The following is a 13,318-nucleotide window of genomic DNA, read 5'->3' as shown; positions in this document are numbered from 1 at the left end:
TACTGAGGTCACTCCTTCAGACTTGGATTAGGGGCGTAGAGGGTGAGCTCATCTGGAAGTATACATTGCTCTCCAGGAAAACCCTTTAACAAAACACAATGCTATGCTCACCTTCCTGGACCTGGAGGGAGGGGGGAGGAACTTGAACTTCCCACAGGGCAAGAAACCCTGACTGCTCTTAGGGATGGAGAGGGAGGAGGAGAGGGAGTGGGGGGAGTGGGAGGGTGTTGGGAGGAGGGGTGGAAATGGAAACTTTTATAAATTAATAAACTTTTATAAATAAAATAAAAAAAACCACAATGCTGACAGTAGGGGAAATCTTGTTGCCTGTTCTTGAAGGCTGACAATATCTCTCACAAGCCTCTACCACCAAACTTAAATGTTCCTGCTGCCCTGGGCACACTGCCAACTCTAAATGATGACCAAGAAGAGGAGTGAAGAGATGGTTCAGTGATTCTGAGCACTTGTTGCTCTTACAGAGGACCAGGGTTTAGTTCTCAGCACCCACAAAACAGTTCAAACCCTTCTGTGATTCCAATTCCAGTGGATCTGATGCCCTCTTCTGGACTCTGCAGACTCTACACACATGTAGTGCACAAAACACCCATACAGTTTCCAAAACGAAGAGGAAAATAAGAGAAAGGAAAAGGGAGAAAGAGGAAGTTAAGACTTTTTAATTCAACCAACGTATATACTTATAATTCATGTCTTCATATCTGGGTTCATTCTTACATTATGGTAAAAGTAAATCTCCAAACAGATCAGAAGGTTAGTTGAGTTTTTCTAGAATCAAGGATGTCATCTTGTGTTTGTGCTGTCTTTGTCAGTCTTCCCAGCAATTAACTCTATTATATAGTTATCCTATAATTATATCCTGTTGTATTCTAAATGCTACCTTACCTTCCAGGTGGTGGGAAGATATATAAGAGACGACTGCTCAAGTATGTAAAGGATCTCGAAGGTTAGTGAGACGCAGGGTGGAAAAGCAAGCAATAAGTCCTTGACTGGGTGTAGTGGCGCATGCCTATAATCCTCCTTGGGTTCAAATCCTGCGTGTACTATGTAGCAAGTCCCTGTATCAAGGGGAGGAAAGTTCATGTATAGTATTAGCTCTTCACATGGTCAGCTTTGCTTTCTGCCAATTTATTGATCCATCAGTATGACTTGTAACTTGTTTCTTATGTTCAAATGCTTGAACTTTGAGAGATGTGGGTTAAGTATCCTACTACTGTAGAAAATCCTACCAGTTTTCTGGTTAGATTTGTGTAGACTGGCGACTTCAACCATAAGACATTAGACTGGCCTTCTCCTCTGTTGATTACTCAGGGAGACTGGAGAGCCCTGGATTGGTTGAAAGGGAATATCCTGTTTCTATGTTATATACTCTAGGCAAACCACTGTTCTTTTAATTTTGTGTGTGTTGTTGTTGTTTGTTTTTTGTTTTTGTTTTGGGGGATAGAACCTTATTCTGTAGCCTGGGCTGGCCTGAAATTCATTTTGTAGTCCAGGCTGGCCTCCATTTGCAGCAATTCTCTTATGTCAGACAGTTAAGTAATGGGGTACAAGTACATCCCACCACACCCAGGTGCTCTTATGTCAGACCGTTAAGTAATGGGGTACAAGTACATCCCACCACACCCAGGTGCTCTTATGTCAGACCGTTAAGTAATGGGGTACAAGTACATCCCACCACACCCAGGTGCTCTTATGTCAGACAGTTAAGTAATGGGGTACAAGTACATCCCACCACACCCAGGTGCTCTTATGTCAGACAGTTAAGTAATGGGGTACAAGTACATCCCACCACACCCAGGTGCTCTTTTTTTTTTAATTAGGAGACTATATTTTAAAATACTACCAGAGGCTGAAACAGGAGAATTTCAAGTTTGAAGCCATCCCGTACAACTTAGCCGTACTCTATCTGAAAAAAAAATTTTAAGGACATGATGGGGATGTAACTTAGTGGTAGAGTGCTTGCCTGGCATATCCAAGTCCCAGATTCAATTCTGAAAGAAAAAGAAAAACTACCAGAAAATTCTCCAACTTTAGAAGTGACCACTTCTCAAGAAAAATATCAACTTGGGAAGTAAGGAGAGGGGCTGGAGACACGGATCAATGACTAAAGAATACTTGCTGCCCTTGCAGAGGACCTAGGCTCAGTTCCCAGCACCCACATGCTGGTCACAACCATCCTTACCTCCAGTTCCAGGGGATCTGATGACCTCTTCTGACCTCTGTGGGCACTACACATGCACATGGTGTAAAATGCAAGCAGGAAAAATTCTCATATACCTAAAATAAATCAATCTAATTGACATGCCAGTGTGGTTGAGGGAAATCCAATGGGGTCCTAACCTGAGGTGAAAAGCTACATACAATTAATGACTACTGGAAGAGACTTTGTCTTTTCTAGGAATGAGTCTCCTAACTAGTTACCCAATACCAAGTGGTCAGTCCCTCAAAACTCTGTGTGTGTGTGCAAGAGTGTGCAATACTAAATGAACTCAGTAGTTTGTATTTATATATTTATTCATATATATGTAAAAATAGTTAAAGAATAAATGACCATGAATTTGAGAGGGGAACATGGAAAGGGTTGTAAGGAGAAAGAGGATAAAGGAATTTATATAACTTTATTTTCATTTTTTAATATTCTTAAAGTTTGTAAAGTGTCAGACAGTGCCTGTTTGATTCCCAGCACTCACACTTAAAAAAAAAAGGCAAAAGTCTCCTTGTTTTCCACAAATGGAACCTTCTATTAAAGACAAATCTGTGTACACGTGAATGCATGTTTCCCTGCCTTTTCTACTGTTAACAGGTGTATCTGACTCTTGGACATGTATGCAGTAACGGTTTCTTTGGGCTCTAGTGTTTAACTTCCCCATAGGAGTTTTTGATGCGTGAGCACGATCAGTTCTTTTCACCCATAAGAATCAGTTCCCACAATCTCATCCCATACCCTTCTTTCCTAAGGGTCATGGGTCAAAGTAAAAAAAGTGGAATCTTTCTTGGAAAACCTGGGAATTAAGATCAAAGATGATGAACTTGAAGAACTAATGGCCCAGCTACCATCTGATGGTGAGTATTTCAGGCATCACCCTGTTCTTCAGAGAAATACAGCCCTTCGGTGAACACTGATTCTCTGCTCCTGTTCCTCCTCTTGGCCAATTCAGTGTCTTCATATAGATCAGGGGTTTTAACCTTACTGTGCCATGGACCTGTTTCTACATCTGCTATAACAGTAAACTTTTTGAAGCAGGGGATTACAAAGAAACAAGTCATACTAAAATACAGTTTATCAAAACATTCAAGTTACAAATGGTTAATACTTTTTAAAGCATGTAAGTTCTAGCAGGTCAGATTGTTGTCACTATAGGATAGAGATGGGCATAAACAACAATTCAACATATTTGCAACAGTAACACTGGCGTGAGCCCTGGATGACTTACATTAGTGACAAAGTTACAGATTCTGCTCTCTGTGGTTTGCTGTGCAAAGTAACAATCAAATGTTAAGTTTCAGTTAGTAGGTAGTGGAAATATGTATATATTTTTTCTCATTCAAGTTCAAGAAATCCCTGAATTCTATCAGTACGTGAACACAAAGCCAAGAACCCCTGATAGCCATCCTGCCCGCCTGTTCCCTGACTTCTCTGTAAGCAGAGCTATAACAGAACAATAACGGAGATTGTGTGGAGCAAGTTAAACAGGGAAATAGCTTAGTGACTGGAGAGGTGGGTCAGCAGTTAATGCCTGCTGCTCTTGCGGAGGATCTGAGTTTGATTCCCAGCACCCATGTAGGGCAGCTCACGATGGTCCATAATTCCAACTCCGAGGGCACCAAACACCTCTGATATCTGTGGACACCTGTTCATGTGCACATATCCACACAATCAAAACCTGCAGACCCATATACAATGAGATAAAAATCTGCCTGCTTCCCTGACATGGTGTAGATGAAAACAGAGCTCTGCGCTGGAGAGTGACACTCTTAATTAGGAAGAATCATCATTCAGTCCAAACCCAGGACTCTCTGAAGAGAGGCCTTTCCTATCCTCCTTGCCTAAAGCATTCCTAGCTTCCATAACTTTTTTTTAAAAGATTTATTTATTACATACAGCGTTCTGCCTGCATATAGCCTTCATGTCAGAAGAGGGCACCAGATCTCATTACAGATGGCTGTGAGCCACCATGTGGTTGCTGGGAATTGAACTCAGGACCTCTGGAAGAGCAGTCAGTGCTCTTAACCTCTGAGTCATCTCTCCAGCCCCCATAACTTTTTATTACAGGGTCCTGTTTCATTTTTGATAGTGAAAAATTATCCCTTTTGTTTATATGTTCATTGTTTGTCTTCCTCACTAGATTGTACACTCGGAACTCATCCTCTTCCTTGAGGATGCTTCCTTTAGCACCCACAAGTCCTCACAAAGTACCCAGCACAAGGAAGGTACTCTGTATTTGCTGATTGACTGACAAAATGAAAAATCTGTTAAGGTCATATTCTCCTTATACAGAACTATGCTAAGTCATTTCTTAACTGAGATGTTTCTGGTGGTCTCTAAAGCAAAGGAAAAAAGAAGAGACTATAATTATTCATTTCACAGTATAAACTGTCTGTGTTTCCAAGATAGCACTATCTTGGATAAATCCATAAAATTCTAAGGAAAACTAGAAAAAAAGTCACTGAATTCTTAGGTTCTTCATAATTTCAGAAGGTAATGGAGTGTAACTTTTATGAGTATTAGACATATGGAATCATCTTCCCTTAATTTACAGGTAACAGAACAGTGGATATAAATGAACTGATAGATGACATCAGTTACATCAAGGGTAAGTTTCAAGCCATGATAGGAAACACTTATAAATAACATGTTAAGTACTTAGCAATTAATACTGGGCAAGTATCTTTTCCATTCACAAAGGTCTTTTATATGGCATCTTTTCATTTTTGTGGATTCACTGAACTCAGGTAAACCATAACATGTATTTATACTGATACTTACAGTATTGTGTGAAATTTTCACTGAAAATCCCCAGTGTAGAATCAGATGTTCATCATCAAAGGAAATCAGGACAGGAACTCAAACAGGGCAGAAACCTGGAGGCAGGAACTAATGCAGATGCCATGGAGGGGTGCTACTTACTGGCTTGCTCCTCATAATTTGCTCAGCCTGTTTTCTTATAGAAACCAAGACCACCAGCGCAGGGATGGCACCACCCACAATGGGCTGGCCCCTCCCCCTATCAATCACTAATGTAAAAAATGCCCTGCAGCTGGATCTTATGGACGTATTTTCTCAATTTATATTGCTTTCCTTCAGATAACTCTAGTTGTGTGTCATGTTGACATAAGACTAGCCAACTCAAATATCAAAACCCAAAGAACCAGCCACACCCTTTACCCCAGAGAATCCCTCCTAGAAAAAGTATCCTATAGGAGTACTTTACTGGATAAAATTAAAATTTAAAATCCTATTTCAAGATTTTTGTTCTCATACTAAGTAGTAAGGAAACTATAATAAGTTAAAAATATCTAAGTGTATATTAGAGAAGCACTATACAAACCATTATGTAGTAAGAGAACCACAAACTTGAGATCAGCCTGAGCTTCATCAAGACTTTTTCTAAAAAAAAAATAATAATAATAACATTAGTTAAGTGGGATAGCATGAATTAAAACACTAACTATAAAGATTATATCGAGTTCTCTTTGCTGCATTTATACTAAAACTGGAAGACTACACAGGTTAGTTTGACCCCTACACAGTGATGATACACAAATTCATGAAGTAGTCCATACTTTTCAAGATATATAAAAAACTACAAAAAAAAACCAAACACATAAGCTAGGCATGGTGATGCATGCCTTTGGCCCCAGCACAGGGGAGGCCAAGGCAGTTGGATCTCTGAATTCAAGGCCAGTCTGGTCTACAGAGTGAGTTCCAGGACAACCAGAGCCACACAGAAAAACCCTGCTCAAAAAACCAAAGCAGTAAATAAACACCTAAAATACAATTTACCCAGTTAATAAATAATACATTGAATAAACAGTTCTCAAAAAGGAAATGCAAATAGCCAATACATGCTTTAAAAGGTCCTCAGCATCCTTAACTAGGATAGCTAAGTCAAACCAAAGTGCTTTGAGACTCCATCTCACATCAGTCAGAGTGATTGCATCCAAAAAACCAAAAACATATGCTGGAGGCTGTGGAAAGAGGAGCACTCATGCACTACTGATGGGAATGCAGACTCATTCAGTCAGTGTTGAAGTTCGCCCTTCAAAAGCTGAAAATAGGACTTCCATATGACGGTTATCTCTTGGCTAAGTACTGGAAAAACTCTAATCAGTTACCGCAGACTACGTGCATACCGTGTGCTGTTCACAGTAGCCAGGAAATGGAACAGCCTAGATGTCCATCCACAGGTGAGTGGAGAACATGGAATCTTAATCGGCCATAAAGCAAAGTCAAATCATAAAACTTTCAGAAAAATGGAAACTGCAAATCATTATGGTAAATGAATTAAGCCAGACTCAGAAAGACAAGACAATGCATAGTCTCTCATTTGTGAAACCTAGATTTAATACTGTGTACACACTCTGTGTGAATGTGTGTGTGTGTGTGTGTGTGTGTGTGCGTGTGCAAGTGTATTTGTAGCTCATAAAACTAGAAAGGGGATGATGGAGAGGAAGAAGGGACCGTAAAGGAGGTGGACATGAGGAGGAAATGGAGCACACGTGCTAGGAAAGCAGGGCTCCTGACTGGGGAGGAGGGAACCAGCTGGAGATGAAGAGCAGTGATGAGGAAAGGCAGACCACAGTAAAATGGCATATGATGAAGATGCTGCAATAAAATCTGTTATTTTTGTATACTGACTTAAAATATTAATTTCAAAAAGTGTTAACATTTTAAAAGATTATGTAGAACCTGTTATCACTTATAAAGAGATGGTGGGGGACCAGTCCCATGAGAGGTGGCAGCAGGTCACCTGAGGCCTCAGGGTGTCCCCTGGCCTGTGACCTGAGGCCTCAGCCGGAGGCAGATAGATCTCTCTGCACTATGCAGAGAGTGTGGGTATAGAGTTTATCGTGGGTTATGAAGAAGAAAAGGAGGGGGAGAAGGGGGAAAGAGGAGGGAGGGAGAAGATAGAGGGGCAGAAACTGCCTCTCCAGAAGAAGGGGGGAGAGAGAGAAAGGGGGAGACCAGAGAGGAGGTGGAACGGTAGAAGGGGTGAGGTTTGTCTTTTAAAGGGACAGGGAGAGAGAGAGAGAGAGATGACCTGAGAGGAGGTAGGACTGTGGAAGGGGGAGTTGAGAGTGGGGCTTGTCTCTTAAAGGGATAGGATACCAAGGTGACAGACCAGGCCAGCAGATGACAATATTACCTTAAAAAATATTTATAAGGAAATTATTTTAGGTTGAAAAAGCAAACACAAACCAAGCATGGTGACACACATCTATAATTTCAACACTCAGGAAACTGAGGCAGGAGAATCATAAATTTGAGATCAGCCTGGTCTTCATAGTAAGATAAAGTACAAAATTATATTTACATTAGATTTTCACATCAAATAAATAGTCATTATCAAAGACTAGAAAGAAAAACTGAGAAATGTTTTTGCCCCTCCCACCCCTTTATAATAGCCTTTAGTGTGGTGAAATCTCTTGCAGTTAATAAGAAATGCTTTATTCTTTCTATTGAAATGAGATGAGTTGTTGGAACGCATAGCAACCAAAGAAGTAAATTACAGGCAAATATAATTACTAGATAAAAATTAAAGTTTCCACTGGTGTGTATTCCCGGGTACAATGATATATACCTCTAGTCCCAATCTACTTAGGAAACTGAGGCAGGAAAACTGCATGTTTGGCGCCAGCCTGGACAACGTAGGCAGCATGAGCAACACAGGGAGGCCTTGTCAAGAAGAAAGGAGGCTGGCGTATAGAGAAAACCATATTCAAGTGAGGCAGAAGAGAAAGGAATGTTAATAAAGCCTTGCTTATAGCTGGTCTGGTGCACGTTCTGCACAGTCCTCGGGGCTTCAAATCCTGGAGTCCGTCCTTTGTCTCCTCCTGCAATGCAGAACTATAGATGCAGGGTTTCCCAGTGCTCCTTGTCACTCCAGGTATGCAGGGCAACGGTCTACGTACACACAGACAGCACTTACTGTCCTGTGTAAGAATTGTTTCTATAACTGCACCCCATCTCTCATCCTTCCTAAGGAGAAACAATTGACAGCCAGAGCTTGGAAAAGTTCCTGGCAAACGAGGGGATCGAGCTCACCAAGGACGAGATGAAAGACCTGATGCCTTACCTGGAATTTAACGGTGAGGTTTCTGCCTGGGAGGTGGTGTCTCCCTGAAAGTGCACGTTTGTGGCCAGTATAGATGATCCTCAGAAATGATCTTTTCTGTGTCACCTGAAGCACTTGAGTGTGTGTGTGAATGACCTTCTGTCTTAGTTAGGATTGCTCCTGCTGTAACAAAACACCGTGACCGTGACCGAAAGGCAAGTTGGGAGGAAACGGTTTATTCAGCTCACACTTCCACATCACTGCTTATCATTTAAGGAAGTCAGAACAGGAGCTTAAACAGGGTGGGAACCTGGAGGCAGGAACTGATACAGCAGCCATGGAGGCATGCTGCTTACTGGCTTGCTCCTGTGATTGCTCAGTCTGCTTTCTTATAGCAGGACCAAGAGCCAGAAATGGCATCACCCAGTGGTCTGGGCCCTCCCTCATCATTCACCAATTAAGAAAATGCCCTACAGCCGGATATTATGAAGGCATTTTCTCAGTTAAGATTCCCTCTTTTGGGCTGGAGAGATGGTTCAGCGGTTAAGAGCACTGACTGCTCTTCCAGAGGTCCTGAGTTCAATTCCCAGAAACCACATGGTGGCTCACAGCCACCTATAATGAGATCTGGTGCCCTCTTCTGGCCTACAGGCAGCATACTGTATAAATAAATAAATAAATCTTTTTAAAAAATCCCCTCTTTTCAGATAACTCTAGCTTGTGTGTCAAGTTGACATTAGACCAGCCAGCACATCTACGCATCTTGTTGAAATGCAGGCTTGGTTTCAGGTCTAGTGTGAAGCCTTGCATGTCTAACAAGCTCCAATGTGGCACCAGTGTTCCTGGTTCATGGGCCACACCTTGACTACCAAGGATCTAAAAAGGAAAGAGAAGAAACTATGCCTTGCTTTCCTTTTGAAATCCCCACGTAAAACCAATAAGTCCGTGGGGGGAGGGCAATAATTCTAACCCAAAAGAGAAGTACAAAAATATGAGTGACTGAAATTAGGAAATAAAAGTGAGCAGGAGGCAGAGGCTCAGGAGAAGCAGAGTTTGAGCTGATTGATCATTTACTTTCTGAGATGCAGGTCAGTAATGGGGCACTCGCCTAGCATCATGAGTAAGGCCCTGGGTTTGAATTCTAGCACCATCAAAATAAACAAACTAAAGCCAGGTGTGGTGGTGCGCATCTTTAATCCTAGAACTCAGGAAGTAGAGGCAGGTGGATTTCTGTGAGTTCGAGGCTAGCCTGACGACAGAATGAGCTCCAGGACACCCAGGGCTACACAGAGAAACCCTGTGTCGGAAAAACAAAATGACTATATATATTTATTTATATTTATATAAACCTACAGCAAAGCCCACGTGTACTCCTCAGCCTTCTCCTCCACGGCTTCCGTTCTGTTGTGCCGCAAACCACTGAACCATGATTCTCTAAAGCCGCTTTGTTCCTGCTTTTGTCCTTTAGCTTAGACACCACTTTGTCTGTAATTTCCCCCATCTGCTGCATCCCTGTCCCACGATGCACTCACGAAATCCTGCTTGACTGACCCATGCTCCCTTTTGCGTTCTCTGATTCCTATTTCACCATTCACCCTTCAACCAAAACAAAACCATTTCTTCTCTGAATTCTGATAGGATTTTGTTAGAGTCAGAATAGACAGAATATATCCCTTTTTATACTTTTTATACACGTCTGGCATCTCCCAACAGATTTTAAAGTTCTTAAAAGGAAAAGTCTGATGTCAAATGCTCAGAACACAAAAAGGAATGAATCACAGACTTGTCCTCAAAGAGCTTTGGGTCCAACAAAGGAGGAAGCACATAAAATAATGTGATATATAATGTGATAAATATATGCTGAAGAACATATGGCCAAGATTGAAATTTTCTGGGGAAAGACTGGCTTACCAAGTTGCAGGGCACCTTTCCAGTCAGAGACAGACTCACTATAGCAAAGCACATTTGTGATGGTTCTCAAAAAAGACTTCCAGGTCACCAAAAATGAATAAGATGTGGAGGTAGAAGAGCTAGTTGGAAAAAGGAAAGGATTAGCAGAAGTTAGATGGGTAGAAAAGATTATAAGGGGTGAATATGATCAAAATAGAGTCATGCATGGAAGACAGTGATATGATGGAGCCCACTGTCAGGTGTAACTAATATATGCTAGTAAAGGTTGGGTGGTGGTGGCGCACGCCTTTAATCCCAGCCCTCAGGAAGCAGAGGCAGGCGAATCTCTCTGAGTTCGAGGCCAACCTGGTCTTTTTAAAAAAAACTTGTCAGAACAAAGAGCAGGTCCTTCCCTTCCTATTCTAACATTTGAGCATATGCCAACACATACTTTTCTTTATATCTTACTTTTACCTATATATAGATAGCATATACATATTTTATACATATTATATCTGTGCGTTCCAGTGAGATGGCTCAGCGGTAAGGGCGCTTGCTGCCAAGCCTGACAACCTGAGTTTGATCCCCAGAACACACATGGTGGAAGGAGAACCAACTCCTACAAGTTGTCCTCTGATATCCACATGCATGCTGTGGTACTCATGTGTGCACACACACACACAAACACCTGTTATAAAAATTAAATATATATCTATTATCATCTGTTGGGAAAAGATACTTGTAGATTTGAGGCCAGACTCTGTGGACAGTGCCACTTCCCCACTTATGACCTGTAATTTTGAACCCCATTCCTTCAACTGTGAAAGAGGCACCGCGCTAAGGAGAACTACGCATCTCCTGCAGAAGTCATTATCGGTCCCCCAGCCCCAGCTGAGAGAACGGCTAACCCAGATTCCAAAGCAAATGCATACACGTTCAGTCTAGTACTTTATTTGGGAGGCCAGGGGCATCTGAGGTGACAGGAAATCATGTAATAGGTTGTTTTGAATAATTTCACAACTTTGACTAACCTTACTAAGTTTTTATGTGGCTGCTTCTGTGTCTGAATCAAATGTTTTACAGGAAGCGGGAAGGTTACTGTCCAATCAATAATAGAGGGCCTGAGGAAGTTTAAACGTGAGTGAAAACTTACTTAAGCACAATTTAAAATTGATAATTTGGTGGCATATATTAATTTTCATATGTGTTTTCTTGGTTGTAAAAGTTCCCCTCTCCTAGTCACCTTCAGGGCTGTACACAACTTTGACTCCTAACCTTGTCTTCCAGCCAAAGGAATGATGAACCTGCACAAGCTGTTAAGAACTGCCAACAACATCAATGGTAAGTTCCAGCCTAGCTCTGCCGGTATTTTCCATTCCTGTTTTGTCAGTTTCTGTCCATCTGCTAGTCAGTAAGATGCCTCTGCATTATCCCTCCAACTATTTCTCTTAGGTTCGTTTGGCTGCGGTAGTCCATATTACACTGTATCACACTGCGTATCAGACATCTCAAATTGTTTTCTCATGTACCCAGTGATATTTTAATTATATTATGACATCTTCAGTATCACTGTATAGTTTCTAATGTAGCTGGTCCTGACTCTAGTCTTAAGGGAAGCAATTCAGTTGTTTGTTGGGCTCTTGTATCCGCACCAGTACAGCCAAAGAGGTGAATTTAGATAATGATCTTTTTGTCCTCTTTTGGCTTCCAAATTCTAGTTTTAACTGGTAAGGGTGAGAGGACACTATTAAGGTGGTAAAGAAGGGTCCAGAATAAGAGAAAATATTTGTAAATGACATACTAATAAGGGTTGAATATCTAAAATATATAAAGAGACCTTATAGTTCAATAATAAAATGTGTAAATATAGAGCTTGGACTGTGGCTTAGTGACAGAGCGCTTGTCTGGCAGGTGTGAGACCCTAGATTCACTTCCCAGTTTAGGCAGGACAAGCAGATACAGTCATTCTCTCTGGTAGACAGTTTCTCTCGTTCTGCTTACAGTCACCTCTTGGCCAAATACATTCAATAGAAAGCTCCAGAAACAAACAGTTCATGCAGTTTAAATTGTGTGCTATTCTTAGTAATGTGATAACATTTAACGCTACTCCTGCCCCCACCGTGCTAAGGACAAAAAACAATCCTTTGTCTAGAATATGGACTTTATACGTCACCCCATTAGTTGCTAATAAACCATTGCAGTTATAACTACTGCATTGTTCTTCTTGTGTAGTCTTCAGTTTTCTTAATAATGACTCCAAAACACAAGAATGGTGATGGGACCATCCGGTTTTGCCAAGAGAAACCAGAAAGTGCTTCCAGCAAATGAGAAGATGTAAGACTTCATTCAGCTCAGGGCAAGAAAACATTAGCTCATTTTAACCTCTTACTGTGCTTACTTTACAAAGTAGTATTTTGCCATTGCCATGAATGCATAGAAAAAAAGATACTGTATAAGGTTCAGTATCCTTCATGGTTTTAGACATCTGCTGTGAATCTTTAAATATATATCCTGAAGATGAGACTGCTGTACCCAGTGTCTTTGAATGGCCAAAGTATATCAATAGACCTTGCTTCAAAGACTATGTTAAAATGACAAAGAAGGAGGTGGAAAGATGTTAAACATTGTTATTCACTGAGGAAACACAAAACAACAATGAATAACAACTTTACACCCTCTAATGTAGATGCATTTAATAAAATTAAGATAGCACACACCTTTAATCTCAGCACTCAGGAGATAGCAGCAGGAGGATCTCTAAATTAGAGGGCAACCTGGTCTACAAAATGAGTTCCAGAATTGCCAGGGCTACACAAAGAAAACCCTATCATGAGAAAAAAAATAGAGAAAGAAAGAAAGACATGAGCAGCAAGAAGGTTCAGTGGGTAAAGGCACTTGCCACCAACCCTGTGTTTATCCCCAGGACCCACGTGCTGGAGCAATGGCTCAGCAGTTAAGAGCACTGGCTGCTCTTCCGCAGGACAGGGTTCACTCTCAGCACCCTCATGGCACAACTGCCTGTAACTTCAGTGCAGGGGCTCTGACGCCTCTTCTGGACGCCGAGGGCATGCATGTGATGCACAGACATACATGCAGTCAAAACACCCATCTACTTAAAGTTAAATTAAACAAACAAA

At 41.3% G+C, this 13,318-nt stretch overlaps 1 protein-coding gene across 1 annotated transcript in view; it reads left to right on the top strand.

Annotated features, from left to right (window-relative positions):
• Positions 1 to 13,318, top strand: part of Efcab3 (EF-hand calcium binding domain 3) — a 362,829-nt gene that overhangs the window by 322,759 nt on the left and 26,752 nt on the right. Inside the window, exons 165-170 of the mRNA XM_087909544.1 lie at positions 908 to 961; positions 2,974 to 3,078; positions 4,776 to 4,829; positions 8,221 to 8,325; positions 11,265 to 11,318; positions 11,469 to 11,522. Coding sequence (XP_087765670.1) covers positions 908 to 961; positions 2,974 to 3,078; positions 4,776 to 4,829; positions 8,221 to 8,325; positions 11,265 to 11,318; positions 11,469 to 11,522 — 426 coding nt within the window. The remainder of the gene's footprint in view (positions 1 to 907; positions 962 to 2,973; positions 3,079 to 4,775; positions 4,830 to 8,220; positions 8,326 to 11,264; positions 11,319 to 11,468; positions 11,523 to 13,318) is intronic.

This window comes from Myodes glareolus, chromosome 9, assembly GCF_982192425.1.
Source record: "Myodes glareolus chromosome 9, mMyoGla1.1, whole genome shotgun sequence".
NCBI classification, from domain to species: domain Eukaryota; kingdom Metazoa; phylum Chordata; class Mammalia; order Rodentia; family Cricetidae; genus Myodes; species Myodes glareolus.
Note: the sequence above shows the minus strand (reverse complement) of the source record. Positions and strands in the feature narration are given on the sequence as shown.